Below are 13,932 nucleotides of genomic sequence, written 5' to 3'. Positions count from 1 at the left end.
CCCTGTCGCTGTCTGTGTCACCCCAAGCCTCTTGACAACAGTGTAACTTGCTTCCCTCCAGTCACAAAGGCTCTCCTGGTCACTGTGGCTTTTCGAAGCTGATAGAGCAGCTCTGCAAGAGCATCAGCCAGTTCCCCCTGTGCCCCAGGCTGCAGCACCTCCAGCCCCATAGTCAAGATCCAACAAGCAAATGCCACATGGATCCTCACAGCTTCCCCTGTATGTCAGGACAAACACAGGCTCTGTATCCTCACCATCTCTTCCTCCATTAAAGGACTTTACCAGGGATACTGTGTGGGGTGGGAGGAACTGGAAGCCAAGCGGGAGCAGAAGCAGCTCACCCAGAATGAAGGATGGGATGCCCAGTGCTGACAAAGACCAGAGGACACATAGGGAGGCTTCTCTGCAAAGTTCCTGCAGCCAGTGCTGGAACCAGCAGCTCCTCCTCAAAGTGCATCAGGTCCTTACCCCCCTGATACCAAGCTTGTCATGGGCACTTCCCCCCTTACCCTAGCTCAGGACTGGCCAGTGGCTCTTCCCTGATACCTGCCCTCAACATTCTCATTTGCAGCCTGAGGAACAAAGAGCTCCCAGCAGCTCTCCCAAAGGCTGGACAGAAAGTCATGGCCCAGGTGCACCACCTCTGAGGGAGAAGGTCATCCACCATCTCCTTTGGCTGTTTGGAGTCTTTTTGACTCTTGACTAGGTATTATATATATATATGTGTATCTATCACTGATCAGAGTGATCTGTTTTAGCTAGAAGAGACCTAAGAAGGAAGTTATGCAGAAGTTACCATATACTCCTGCATGTTCCTGTGTGTAAGGTGTGTGTCACGCAGAGGACACGGAAGGGAACAATACTGTACAACCCCAGGAGAGTTTTGGTTTCCTTGGGGAGATAAACACATCACCCCATGTAGCACAAGGGGAAAACAAGACTCGAAGAATTTGAGGTGTGTAACTGAGGCCAAGACCCCAGGGAAGAGCCATGCTGTATTTGTGGAGAGGCACAGGGATTGCAAGGGTTCTGCATGTTGTCACCGGGGTGGTGTCTTCACCTCCTCGCTGAGCACCACGTGCCGTCTTCTTCAGTGGGATGGGCAAGGCGATGGTGAGGAATGCTCCTGCTGCAACTGCACATGGCCATGCTCTGTGTCCTGAACTGTCTTTGCTGAAGGGGTTGGGACACTGACCCCCTCCCTTGGGTGAGGGAGAGGCATCATCCCCTCTGCCTGGGGAGGGTTATCTGTGCCAAAATGCCCAGGCAATCCTGGGGACCCACAACCTGATCCACACCAGTCCTTGGGACTGAGCCTGTGGCCTACAACAGCCACCTTAGTACCATATTACAGGGATGTGTGAGATCAGGGGTGTCTCTAAGGATGCTACCTTGGGGAAATGTCCCTGGGACTCTGGGGGTGCTATGAATTCCTTGTAGTTCCAGAGGGCTCCCACTAGAGGAACTATCAGGGCTTCCTAGAGGGAATCTGGGAGCCCTGAAGGCATCAGGCATCCTCATGGTGCAGGGTGCCCCAAGGGGATGTCACAGTTCCTCACAAGCACTCCAGAAGTGGGGTGAAGAGGGGTGGGAGGAAACACACACATCTTGGAGATGTGAGGCACCCCAACCAGTGTCTCATTAGTGGGGGTCAGGGGACCACAGGGAGGTGGGACACCCTCTGCAGTCACTCACCAGCAGGGTGGCAGGCTTGGTGGTATCCATGGAGCTTGGTGGGTGTGTAGGGGGGCTGGGGGGAGCCTTCCTGTCTGCATCATCATCCTCCTCTGCATCATCAGCCTCTCCATCCTCGACCAGGCTGAGCAGCAGCAAGTTGGTGCAGGCGAAGGTGCGCTTCAGGCCACAGTAGTGTGGGGTAGCGCCCACAGGGAACTCCGTGCTGAGGGTAGCCAACACACCATGGGGGACCAGTAGGGACAGAGACCCCCACGGCCATGGGGCAGCCACTCCCAAGGCCACAGGAAGGACATGCAGGTCTCAGTCACCTGTTAACAACTTCTCTGTTAACCCCACTGCTCCCCTACTCCCACTGCTACCCCCCAACAGCCTGCACCAACTCCCAGGAGCCTCCACTGACCCTCCAGCTCCCCCTGCCCCAGGACACTACAGCTCCTTGAGCCCACCCTTCCATGTCAGTCCCCTCTTGCCATCAGCTGCCTTTACCTGAGGAAGGAGATGGACACCGGCTCAGCGAGGCTCTGGGAGGAAGCGAGGCTCAGCTTGGCTCGGGAGGATGCAGGCTGAGTATGATTTCCCGCTGGGAGCTCCACTGGCCCCCTTATCTCAGTGGGCTGCAGACGAGTTTCCATGCTGGTCTTGGCCATGCTCCTGCTGGTGTGTGGCTGGAAGGGTTCTGAGGGCTCTGGCTCGTAACCCAGGCACAGTGGGGTGGGGGGGCTCCTACCTAGCACTTTGACCTCACAAACACTGCTCACACATGGTTCCATGAGGTTCTGGACCTCAGGTTAACCCATTGGCTTGCTGGTTGAACCATTTCTATCCCCAAAGTAGCCACTAAAATACTTTGATCTCATGTTAGGAGGGATCCATAAGGGTCACGGAAGCCAGTCTTCCCCAGAAGGAAGTTCTGCAGGAATGTGGGGCCAGTGAGGGTGGGAAGACTCAACTCAGGGCTGAAGACAAAGGAGAAAGTGTTAAAGGGCAAAGAGGGAAGGATTTTTGGCAGCAGCACCACTTCTGCTCCCCCCTCTCAACAGAGAAGTGTGATGATGTAGGTGGAAGCCTTCACTGGAAGGCTCCATTACAACTGGTTGGTGGAGAAGGACTGGGAGAGGACAGCTGCTGTGCGTGACCCCCTCCGTGGGCAATCCCAAGGGAACAGAGCACCCTTCCCGCTACTATGAGGCCCGTGTTATCCTGCTGCCAGATCCTGTCAGTCAGATAAAAATCTGAGGATGTGGGGGTTAGGAATCACCAGCACTTTGCAATAATCCTCACCAAAGGCAACAGAAACTCCCATACTAGTAGCAACTGGAATCAGGCGGACTAAGGGGAAAGTAAATGACAGAAAAGCCGAGGTGTTGCAGAATATAGGCTCCTTTATAGAAGAGAGGGAGCAGCTGCAGTTCTCGCCTTGCTCGCTGAAGGACGGAATCAGCCTTCAGCCATCAGTGGTGCTCACCAGGTTCTTCTTTCAACGGTGGAATAATTTCTCCGGTCTCTAAAATTCTGTCCCCCTGAAGGAAGTAGAGAGCCTGGTAAGAACATCCCTTGCACCCAGCACAGGCCCTCACTTCAGCTTACACACACACACACCATCCGCTCGCTCAAAACACCCCCATTCACTCAGCATTTCCCCAGGTGCTGTTATCACACCACAGCCACATGATCTAAAACCTGCCCTGGCTTTACCCCAGCTATTCAGCTACAGAACAGCAGCTAAATGTTCCGAGACTGTCTTGGTTTAAAAAGGTATATTGGATTGACAGTACTGCTGAGAATCCCAGATGCGGTTGGGCTGGCAGGGACCTTAAAGCTCATCCAGTTCCAATTCCCTGTCATGGCCAGGGACACCTTCCACCAGACCAGGTTGCTCCAAGCCCCTGTGTCCAACCTGGCCTTGAACACTGCCAGGGATGGGGCAGCCACAGCTTCTCTGGGCACCCTGTGCCAGCACCTCAGCACCCTCACAGGGAAGAGCTTCTGCCTAAGAGCTCATCTCAATCTCCCCTCTGTCATGTTAAAGCCATTCCCCCTTGGCCTGTCCCTACAGGCCCTTGTCCAAAGCCCCTCTCCAGCTTTCTTGCAGCCCCTTCAGGCACTGGAGCTGCTCTGAGGTCTCCCCTTAAGGAGCTTTCTCTTGTCCAGGCTGAACAAGCCCAGCTCTCTCAGCCTGGCTCCAGAGCAGAGCTGCTCCAGCCCTCACAGCATCTCCATGGCCTCCTCTGGACTCTCTCCAACAGCTCCATGTCCCTCTTGTGTTGTTGCCCCAGAGCTGGATCAGGACTGCAGGGGGGGTCTCTCCCCAGAGCACAGCAGATGGGGAGAATCCCCTCCCTCTTGTGCTGCTCATGCTCTGTGGATGCAGCCCAGCACTGGCCTCAAGTGCTCAATGAAGCCAGGTCATGGGGGTGTTCATTGACCAACACCCCCAAGTCTTTCCCCTCAGAGCTGCTCTCAATCCAGTCTCTGCCCAGCCTGTGTTTGTGCTGGGGACTGCCATGACCCACGTGCAGGACCCTGCACTTGGCCTGGTTGGACTCCATGAGGTTCACATGGTCCCACCTCTCCAGCCTGTCCCGGTCCCTCTGGATGCCACAACCACCTTCAGCAGAGCACAACTTTACATGAGCCTCCAAACCTACACCCTGCAGCCCATGAGGATCCATGTAACCCCTCTGAAACCAATCTGATGCTCAAGTGCTGTCTGTTACAGCTTCAGGCTCTGCCTTGGCCTACCAAGCTGACCTAACTCAAGTCAATTAGGCTGAGTAATTATGCTGAAGCCTGAGGCTCACAGCTTGACCTTCAGCATGCTGCTCTGTGCTTGTTAAGGATGGAACTGTTTAGTTTGAGTTTAGATAAAGCACAATTAGGAATGTGTCAAGGAAAAAAGTTGCAACTATCAGAAACAGTGGAGCTTAGCTTCCACAAGAGAAGCAAAACCCCTTTGGTGTCATTCCATGCATTAATCCCACCTTCACAGGGGCTTCCAACACCCAAATCCTTCACAAAGTCGCTGTTGTGCTGTAACTAACACTTGCATTCCCACAAAGAACGTGTGTTTTTCTCCCAGGATGGGCAGTGCTGTCAGCCAGGTACTCAAATATCCTGCTGAAACAGGGACAGCTCTGAGGTCTGGATGGAAACTCCTTTAACATACTGCAACTGTCCTGCCCATGGGATCAGGCACATCCATGGAGAAATTGCCCCCGCATGGCTACTGCACAGAGATATATTTCACCCTGTCACCACCTCCCCGCCTGGCTTACAAAGCTGGGAGATAAAACAAGTGTTAAAGACTTACTGGGAATATCCGTGGGTTTGACGTAATGGTACCGAGAGGCTTTTTCTGGAAGGCGGGAGAAAAGAGGGAAGGGGGAAAGGAAGAAGAGCGTTACCCAGAGACCATAGACAGGAATTCCAGCATGGGGGAAAGGACCTTCTAAACACAACCGAGTTCAGGGCTGGTTAAGCCAGGCTCTTGCCACCAGTTAAAGCAATACCCGAGGGTAACAAGGCTCCACCTCCCAGGAAAGGTTAGAGCGTATGAGCAAAAGGGGTCTGTTGCACCAGCAGCATGTTGGCCACCCCCTCCCCACACCAGCCTCATTATCCCCAGGATCTCTGCTCCTTCAGGAAAGCAATGAGTAGGACACAGCTTCCCAGCTCACAGGAGATGGCACAGTCACAGCCGCTCACTGCCATGAAAGACCCCCCCCGAAATATACATTTGTGCCACCCAAGCAAGGAGAAACCTGGGGGCACAGAGCGCAGTGTCACCGGACCAGACACTGAACCAGCACGTCAATGCCAAACCTCGTGTCACATGACCCCCCCGCACGGGGGTTAACGCGTGTCCCCGCGCCCACACGCACCGTGCCGTGGTACTTCAGGTAGTAGAGGATGATCCAGGCGGGGACGAGGACTCGCACCAGCACGAACCCGCCGGTCTGGCAGACCTTGTGCACCTGCGAGCAGCGGGACGCGCGTCAGGCCCGGCCTGGGGGTACCGGCGTTGCCGGCGCCCTCCGCCGTCCCTCCCGGCTCACCTGCTGCCGCCACAGCCCCCCGGGCCTCAGGAACCGCTCCCAGAAGGCGGCCACCGGCCCGAGCCGCTGCGGCGGCAGCACAGGCTCCCGCTCGCTCAGCTCCTGGTCCCGCAGCCAGCGGCGCCGCAGGGCCCGCAGCTGCTGCAGCCGCAGCTTCTCGTCCTCAGTGTAACCGGTCATGCTGCCGCCGGCCCCAGCCCCGATCACGCTCCCGGTGTGGCCTGAATCGGCTCTCGGCGGCGGGCGGGCGCCGTGTCCTTCGCCGAGGCGCACGGCGATGACGTTCCCAGGGCGCGCAGATGGCGTCATCAGGGCGCGCGCAGGGGCAGCCAGTGCCGCCCTCGGGTCTGGGTAGCGCAGCCCGGAGAGCACCGGGCTCGTTACCGGATAACGGCGGTTCGAGCCCCGCCGAGGCGTCATGGCCGGGCCGGAGCTGGGGCTCCGCTTCCAGCGCTGCTTCCTGGCGGCCCGGCAGCTCCGCGCCTTCCCGTGGCTGGTACGGAGCAGCGGGCACGGGCGGCTGCCCTCGGCGGGAGGCGCCCGCGGGTACGGAGGAGCATCATTACCTTTGTTTATCTCGTTTTAGGAGCTCGAGCACGGCCTCCGGACCTCGCGGGGCTCCTCGCTGCTCCTGGATATTCTGCACAGGGTGAGGCAGGATGCTGCGTGTCGCGGCGGTGCCATGGCCGGCTAGTGCATCTTCGGGGAGATGAGCACTCGCTGTCCGCAGCTGGGCTTGCTCATCGTTGCCAAGATAGAGTCACGGCTTTTCCTTGTGCCCGGCAGAACAGCACTGTGTCTTCCCTTCCTGCTATTAGCTGTTCTTAGCGTCAACATTAAGACCCCTGTGCCTAAGCACAGATGTCTTTAATCACAGAATCCCAGACTGGTTTGTGTTGGAAGGGACCTTAAAGCTCATCCAGTTCCAACCCCTGCCACAGGCAAGGACACATTCCACCAGACCAGGTTGCTCCAAACCCCTGTGTCCAACTTGGCCTTGAACACTGCCAGGGATGGGACAGCCACAGCTTCTCTGGGCACCCTGTGCCAGCGCCTCAGCACCCTCACAGGGAAGAACTTCTGCCTAAGAGCTCATCTCAGTCTCCCCTCTGTCAGGTTAAAGCCATTCCCCCTTGTCCTGTCCCTACAGGCCCTTGCCCAAAGCCCCTCTCCAGGTTTCTTGTAGCCCCTTTAGGCACTGGAGCTGCTCTAAGGTCTCCCCTTCAGGAGCCTTCTCTTGTCCAGACTGAACAAGCCCAGCTCTCTCAGCCTGGCTCCAGAGCAGAGCTGCTCCAGCCCCTCAGTGAATCTTTGTGACCTCCTCTGCTCCTCTCTGGAAGAGATAAAAAAGAAAAGCAAGAGACCAAAACAGTCTTTTTTTCCACTTGGTTTTGCTATTTACTTTCCAAAAAGAGGAAAACCACCTATTCTGCCACAGAGCTGGAACTAGAAAACCAACCAAAAGTAATCCAATTTCCTTTCTTGGCTCAGCATCACTTTTTCTATTTAATGACTAAATCATAATGCACTTTGTGACACAAAGAGCCCTGCTTTTTCCCTAGCCCCTTCCTACCTGGCATAAAATCATCACTTGGTAACTGGCTTCAATTGCTGGTTTTGTTTTAGACCATTCTCCACCCTTTGTGTGTGAAATATCCCCTTTCAGCCCGGTACAGAAGATGCTTTCTAACTGAACTCATCAAAAAGGTAATGCTTCTGGTGTTTCTTGCAACTTAGTTATCTTTTTCCTTGAAAAGAGGCCGGTTTGACCTTGTGTAGTAACAAACCACAGCATTCAGAATAAAACATAATGGCAGAGTGTATTAAAACATGACTTAATGTATGTTTCCTATTTCACTACGATTTGCTACCCAAACCCAGCCTGTTCTGTCTCCCACAGCATGAATCTGCTGTAGCTGAGCCCTTAGATGAACTGTATGATGCACTGGGAGCTATTTTAAATGAAGAAGAATCTACTCACTGTTACAAACACTACTTACTGGTAAGAATCAATGCTGCAGTGTTATAAATCATTTTAATCCTCTGAAGTAAGCAATAATCGGCTTTAACAATAACCCCTGGAGTGCTTCCTCCCTTCTCCCAGGTGCTAATATGGGTTGTAAACTGTAAAGCTCGTGTCTGTGCTGATCCACCTTGGCTGCCTTGTGTGTCCGCAGCCTACAGGAGAGTGTGTCACCCTTTCTGAGAGTGTGGCAGTTATCTCTGAAGGAACCACGGGGCTTGTCACATGGGAGGCTGCTCTGCACCTTGCCGAGTGGGCACTGCAGAATCCCTCTGGCTTCAGGAACAGGTACTGACACAAGCTTGGACAGAAAGATGGGAAGAGAGGTTTCACAGTGTGAGTGAGCCACACAATTGTAACTTAACAATGTACCTCCAAAAGAACCACAGTGACTACACCCTCTGGCTGCTGGCAACTGCTGCTCTGGTCTATTCTTGACAGTCAGATGTTAGAGTCAAACTTGAATCCGGCAGAGGACCTTGCAGCACTTTTAAGACAGGTTTTAAGATCAAAGCTGTCACACCATGTGGTCTGACCTGCTCTGTGGAGTTGGCTGCTCAACTTCAGCTACTGCAGTGTCTAGTGAGTAACTACTGTACTCACTGTGTGGTGAGGTTTATCCCATCTGCCTTTATACAGTCAATGTGCAGGTGCACACGTCTGATCTCCTCCTCTGGGCTTTGTTCATAAGCAGGTGAGAGGAACAGGCACTTTTGAGGAAATATCCATCTAAGTTAATTTAAAATATGGAGCTCACAAGGAAAGGAACTGTGCTACCCAAGAGTCTGTTTCTCTGCACTGAGTATGAAAAGAGCTTGGTTAGATCAAGCCACCCATGCTGCAGAAGGCTAAAACCAGGTGAGAACATGTCCCATCCCCATGGTGGGAGTGCTTTGTACTACACACTGGGGCAGTATTTCAAATGATTGATTTTTATCCTTACCATGGCTTCTTCAATATTCACCAGCTGTCCGTGTTATCTGAGACAAAGCTTAGATTCTAGGTGGTTTAATTTCCCAGCTCCATTTAGAGTCCTGCTAAGTACTTCTTTACCCTTCAGGACAGTCTTGGAATTAGGAAGTGGGATCGGCTTCACTGGAATTGCTATCTGTAAAACCTGCAATCCCAAGACATACATATTTAGTGACTACCACCACCGTGTTCTCCAACAGCTGAAGCAAAATATCTGTTTGAATGGCTTTGTCCTGGAGCCTGAAGCTGCCCAGCACATCCAGCTGGAATCTGGAGGCCAGAAGGCAGAAGGAGCAAATCAACAAAACCCAAAAGTAATTGTTGCAGAACTAGAGTGGGGCTCAGTCACAGAAAAACAACTGTTGGCTCTTCAACCTGATGTCATCATTGCAGCAGGTACCTTCCCCCTGGTTGTGGCTCGTGGTGGGTGATCACACAGGTTAGATGGGGAAGCACAGAGGTGTTTGTGTGCAGGATGTGCTCAGCCCTGTCTCAGTCACTGTGTCTGGAGATATGTGACAGATCTTCTCCCAGTCCGTTTCATCATTTAGTCTTTCCAGATGTTCAGCAGCTGTGTATGTAACATTAAAAAGTAAATTAATTCTATGGTTCTATTTATCCCTTCTATGTTTTAAGATCCAGAAACAGATGATAAATCCAGCACTGCTCAGAGCCTCATCAATACTAACAGGCCATCTTGGCATTCTCCTGGGGGATAACATATTAAACAACCAACCAACCCACCAAACAGCCAAATCACAACCCTTTTTTTTGATCTCCCCTCTATATGAATCTGGAGGAATCATATAAAAAACCCTAATACTGCAAAATGTAGCAATGGGAACATTTCTGAGCTGTAGCTAGAAGATTTTACTCCCTCATCTGGGGCTTTGCAAAGCAAAAATTACCCAAGAATACAGGTGAAATATGACAAAATATTCTGCTTTTGTCATTAAATGGTCACCTAATGCATTAAATATGTGCATCTTATAAAATAGTCAGGGTTTGAGTGTTACCTCATGCCATCTGTACTGTAGAGCCCAAGCTGGATTCCTGAAGGCAGCTCAAACCTGGAGGTGATCAATACATACCTACTGTTTGCTGTTAGTAGTTACTGAGGATGTCCCCTTACTATGTGGCACCAAAACTTCTATCTACAACTACCTAAAAGGAGGTTGTAGTGAGGTGAGAGTTGGTCTCTTTTCCCAAGTAACAAGTGATAGGGCAGGAAGAAACAGCCTCAAGCTGTGCCAGAGGAGGTTTAGAGTGGATATTAGGAACAGTTTCTTCCCCAAAGAGTGGTCAGGCATTGAAACAGGCTGCCCAGGGCAGTGCTGGAGTCACCATCCCTGGAAGCGTTCACAAACCGTGTAGATGAGGCCCTCAGTGACATGGTTTAGTGGTGGCCTTGGCAGTGCTGGGGAACTGTTGCACTTGATAATCTTAAAGGTCTTTTCCAACCTGGTTGATTCTGTGATTCTAAGAGTAACAGAGATGTCTGTCGGTGGTACATGCACATACCTCCACATTTGGGTGTAGTAAGCACCACCTCTTGAGCCTCAGTCCCCACCAGGGCTGACACATTTCAGGATCATGGTGCTGGTTGGTAAGGCTGATGTTTTGTGCCCCTTCATCATCAGCCTGACCTTCCATCACTATTTCTGCTCTCAGGGAAATGATTTGTTATGAAAACAGCTGCAATTCAAACCAACTCCTTTGCAATCAGCCTCTAAAATACAGTTTGTAACAACCCAGCTTCTGCTAAGGGCAGTTGTAGCAGAACACCAGCGCTCAGGGGTTTTGCTTGTGTTGTTGTGCTTAATTAGATTATCTGACAGTACCTTTACAATACGGAGCACTGATTTTTCATGATTTTTAGTGATACTAGAGATGAGGGCAGCTTGACTTAGCACACAAAATGGAGGTGTTTTCCAAGAAATCTTCTTGGGAATTTTTAATCCTGAATACAAAAATCACACTTTTTGGCAAGGTGAATATTTTATATTTTTGTTTTGTAGCTTCCATTCTGCTTTTTACTCCATGCTCAAGAAATATGTCATGTTTTCCTTTTTGTACAGATGTGGTGTATGATCCTGAGATCATTGGAGCCCTTGTTGGTCTGCTACAGCAATTCTCCACTTCCAGAGCAGACAGAAAACCTCCTGAGGTCTACATTGCTTCCACAGTCCGGAATCCAGACACCTATCACCTCTTTCAGGCTCAACTCGGTACGTGCCTTTTTCATCAACAGTCTTGGCCTCTTTCCCCAAGCAGAGATGAGCAGGAGCAGGTTTTGATGATGGGTATTGCCCAACAGTGAGGTTTTTATCCTAGAACTGGATTTAAGAGTGCTCTGCCTAAAAGCAGTCCCTTTCCCACATGGATTTGCTCAGATGGGAACTTAGCTTTTTGCTCTGCCCCATCTATCACAGTTTGTGTTTGTCAGTGCCAACCTGAGATGAATCTGAAGTGTGGTGGCAAGAAGGAACTAACAAAGGGTTAAGCTTAAAGGAGGAAAACATGCTGCACTGTCACAGTGATAAGAGAGATACAGCCTCAAACCTTTATGTGAGGGTTAAAAAAGCCCGGCTAGAGATTAAGTAGATGATCCTTAAGGTCCCTTCCAACCCTAACTATGATTCTAGGAAGTACAATAGGGAGCGATTTGGGATTTTCCTTCACAGACTCCTCAAAAGTCCATCTATTGTAGTCTCCCAGTGGTGCAGCTGATCTGCAGCCCATTGTTAACTCACAAAATCATGCCCAGTGCATAGCAGAAGCATTGCTGTTCATGTTTAAGAAAAGTTACTGGTAAGCAATCACCTGTGGCTTACTTTAACAGCATGATAGAGATCTTAGTACAGAATTGGACATGCAGTCTTTGCCCTTCATTTTATGAAGCAGAAATCTGATTCCCAGTGTTTTCCCTTACAGATAAAGCTGGGATTGGGTGGCAGATTATTCCAGCCCACAGCAACCATGTTTTCCTCTGTGATGTGCATCCAAATGTAACTATTCTCCAGCTATTTATATAGACTTGGCAAATAGAATTCCAGTTTTCAGAGCAACAGGAGATATCCCATCCTGGCAACAAGGGGATCTTAAGTTCTAGACACCATCAGGAGAGGCACCGAGGATACAACTCCATGCACGGGCTGTTGTCAAAGTGAATTACCAGCAAGTGAATTACTGCTGCCCCTGAAAGGTACCTGGGAACCTTAAGCAAAATGAAAACCAGTCCTGATCATATTGTGCTCTGGTTCTGTAGAAGACAACAGAAATGAACTGGATTTCTTTGTCTGACCGTGTTTTGCTTTCTAACGGAAGCATGTCTGCAGGAGCACATGATGAGTATCTCACACTGACAAGGGAAAAAAGCAGTGTTTCACTGGAATAAATACATTTTTAATATTAAAACCAGCTGTAATGCTCTGTGTCTTTTTATACTTGTTTGTATGTACCTGCATACTTGCAGTCTGGGCCATCTTAAAAATGAATAATGAAAACTGCCTACAGTGAATGTAGCAGATAGTGTCAAAAGCTGAAAGAAGAGGTAAATCAGGTGCTGTAAATCAGGTGCATCTTTACTCTGCAGTGATAACATAAACTTGATTCACATTCCTGGCACATAAGAACTGTCACTTCACAACTCGCTATTGGGAAGCCATCCTCTCAAACTAGCCAGAAATCAAAACCAGAATCATACACTGTATCCCTGCCCTATGTAGAGGAGGATGAACTGACCGCACCTTCTCTGAAGCTTTCCATAATCCACTCATCATTTTCTTGCTGGACGCTACTGGTCCTGAAGCACAACATGAAATATGCTGCTCTTTCTCCTCTTTTGACTTCCTTTTCTTTGCCTTGTTTTAAAAGCTACTCAAAAGAACAAATATTTTCACCTCAGTCTGTAGGATGGAGAAAGTGGACAATGGGAAACTTGAACCATCTTGAGCAAGAATCACCTTGCTCCTCAAGCTGAAGGAGGCCGTGACTGCTAGCAGTAAGTAGGATGTGCAGAAGTAAATCCACACAGGTTTTAGCTACCTCTTCCCAAGAATGAAGAACCCACAGGTGCTATTTCTGGAGTAAATGTGTGTTAGCAGCCCCCACAGGAGCTCCTGTATCTCCCCAACACCGAATTCTTCAAGTTGCTCAAAGTTCTGTACAGACTGCTTGCTTGGATCTAAAAAAATGCATTATGGAAGGGTGAAACCTCTCTGAAGCTTTTGAAATTACTGTTTAATTAGGGATGTGCTTAATTTATCTCCATGTGCACATTGATATCTACAGAGGAATGGCCAAACTACTGGAGAGGATTTTGCTTGAAAACCCATATCTAAAGGGGCTACAAAGAACTTTGAGATGGGCTTTGGACAAGGGCCTGTAGGGACAGGACAAGGGGGAATGGCTTTAACCTGACAGAGGGGAGACTGAGATGAGCTCTTAGGCAGAAGTTCTTCCCTGTGAGGGTGCTGAGGCGCTGGCACAGGGTGCCCAGAGAAGCTGTGGCTGCCCCATCCCTGGCAGTGTTCAAGGCCAGGTTGGACACAGGGGCTTGGAGCAACCTGGTCTGGTGGAAGGTGTCTGTCCTGAGTTCAGCTGTAGCAGTCAATTTTTCTCCTTAGTAGCACTCATGAAGTAAAGTACCCTTTTATGAAGTTATATGGACTTTAATAAAATATTTTGGGTTTATTTTGTCTTTTTCTAGTCACCTGTTCAAAAAGGGAAGCTTTTGCTGTTCTTTCTCATAGTAAATGGGCACATTTGTTCAGTGTACAGGGACAACATTCACTGAAAGGTCTCTTTTCCTCTAAGTGCTCCATAAAGCTGCCACATACCAGTGGCTGTGCTTTCACCTTCTTGTACACACTGTAAAAGAGAAAACTTTAAAACAAAATGGTTCTGTCTCAATAAATCATACAAGAGAATAGCCAGAGCTTGTCTAGGCAAGATGAGCCAAGAATCCTTAATGATTTTTAGGGTCCCTTCCAACCCAAACGTTCTATAGTTCTGTGATCTTAACTGTCTGGAAAAATTAAAATCCCCACTGTAGCCTCAGCCTGAGTAATTCTAATAAAGGGCATCTCCCACCCAGAAGAAAACGCACCCACATCACCTCCTAGAGTGCTTACTGTACAAAGGGTCTATCTGGTAATAGTTCTTTAAGTATCTTCACCAAAA

The 13,932-nt window shown here is 50.1% G+C and overlaps 2 protein-coding genes across 3 annotated transcripts; one reads left to right on the top strand and one right to left on the bottom strand.

Moving 5' to 3' along the window:
• Positions 1–3,060: 3,060 nt before the first annotated feature.
• Positions 3,061–6,035, bottom strand: NDUFB6 (NADH:ubiquinone oxidoreductase subunit B6). The gene is made up of 4 exons (XM_005150670.2): positions 5,754–6,035; positions 5,580–5,672; positions 5,009–5,053; positions 3,061–3,218 (listed from the first exon to the last, which is right to left on the bottom strand). The coding sequence occupies exons 1-4, from the start codon at positions 5,931–5,933 to the stop codon at positions 3,150–3,152; spliced, it is 387 nt and encodes a 128-aa protein (XP_005150727.1). The 5' UTR covers positions 5,934–6,035; the 3' UTR covers positions 3,061–3,149.
• Positions 6,036–6,087: 52 nt separating this feature from the next.
• On the top strand, positions 6,088–12,159 carry EEF2KMT (eukaryotic elongation factor 2 lysine methyltransferase). 2 transcript variants are annotated; one of them, XM_034065850.1, is made up of 8 exons: positions 6,088–6,249; positions 6,340–6,402; positions 7,380–7,460; positions 7,654–7,755; positions 7,931–8,064; positions 8,837–9,144; positions 10,827–10,976; positions 11,683–12,159. In XM_034065850.1, exons 1-8 carry the CDS (start codon positions 6,172–6,174, stop codon positions 11,781–11,783), a joined length of 1,017 nt encoding a protein of 338 aa, XP_033921741.1. In that variant the 5' UTR covers positions 6,088–6,171; the 3' UTR covers positions 11,784–12,159. The 2 variants fall into 2 exon arrangements, with proteins under 2 accessions (XP_033921741.1, XP_033921742.1); XM_034065851.1 differs by lacking the exon at positions 7,380–7,460.
• Positions 12,160–13,932: the final 1,773 nt, after the last annotated feature.

The sequence above is a fragment of the Melopsittacus undulatus genome, chromosome 8 (genome assembly GCF_012275295.1).
Source record: "Melopsittacus undulatus isolate bMelUnd1 chromosome 8, bMelUnd1.mat.Z, whole genome shotgun sequence".
Lineage (NCBI taxonomy): Eukaryota > Metazoa > Chordata > Aves > Psittaciformes > Psittaculidae > Melopsittacus > Melopsittacus undulatus.
The sequence above is the reverse complement of the archived record's forward strand: the minus strand, read 5'-3'. Positions and strand labels throughout refer to the sequence as shown.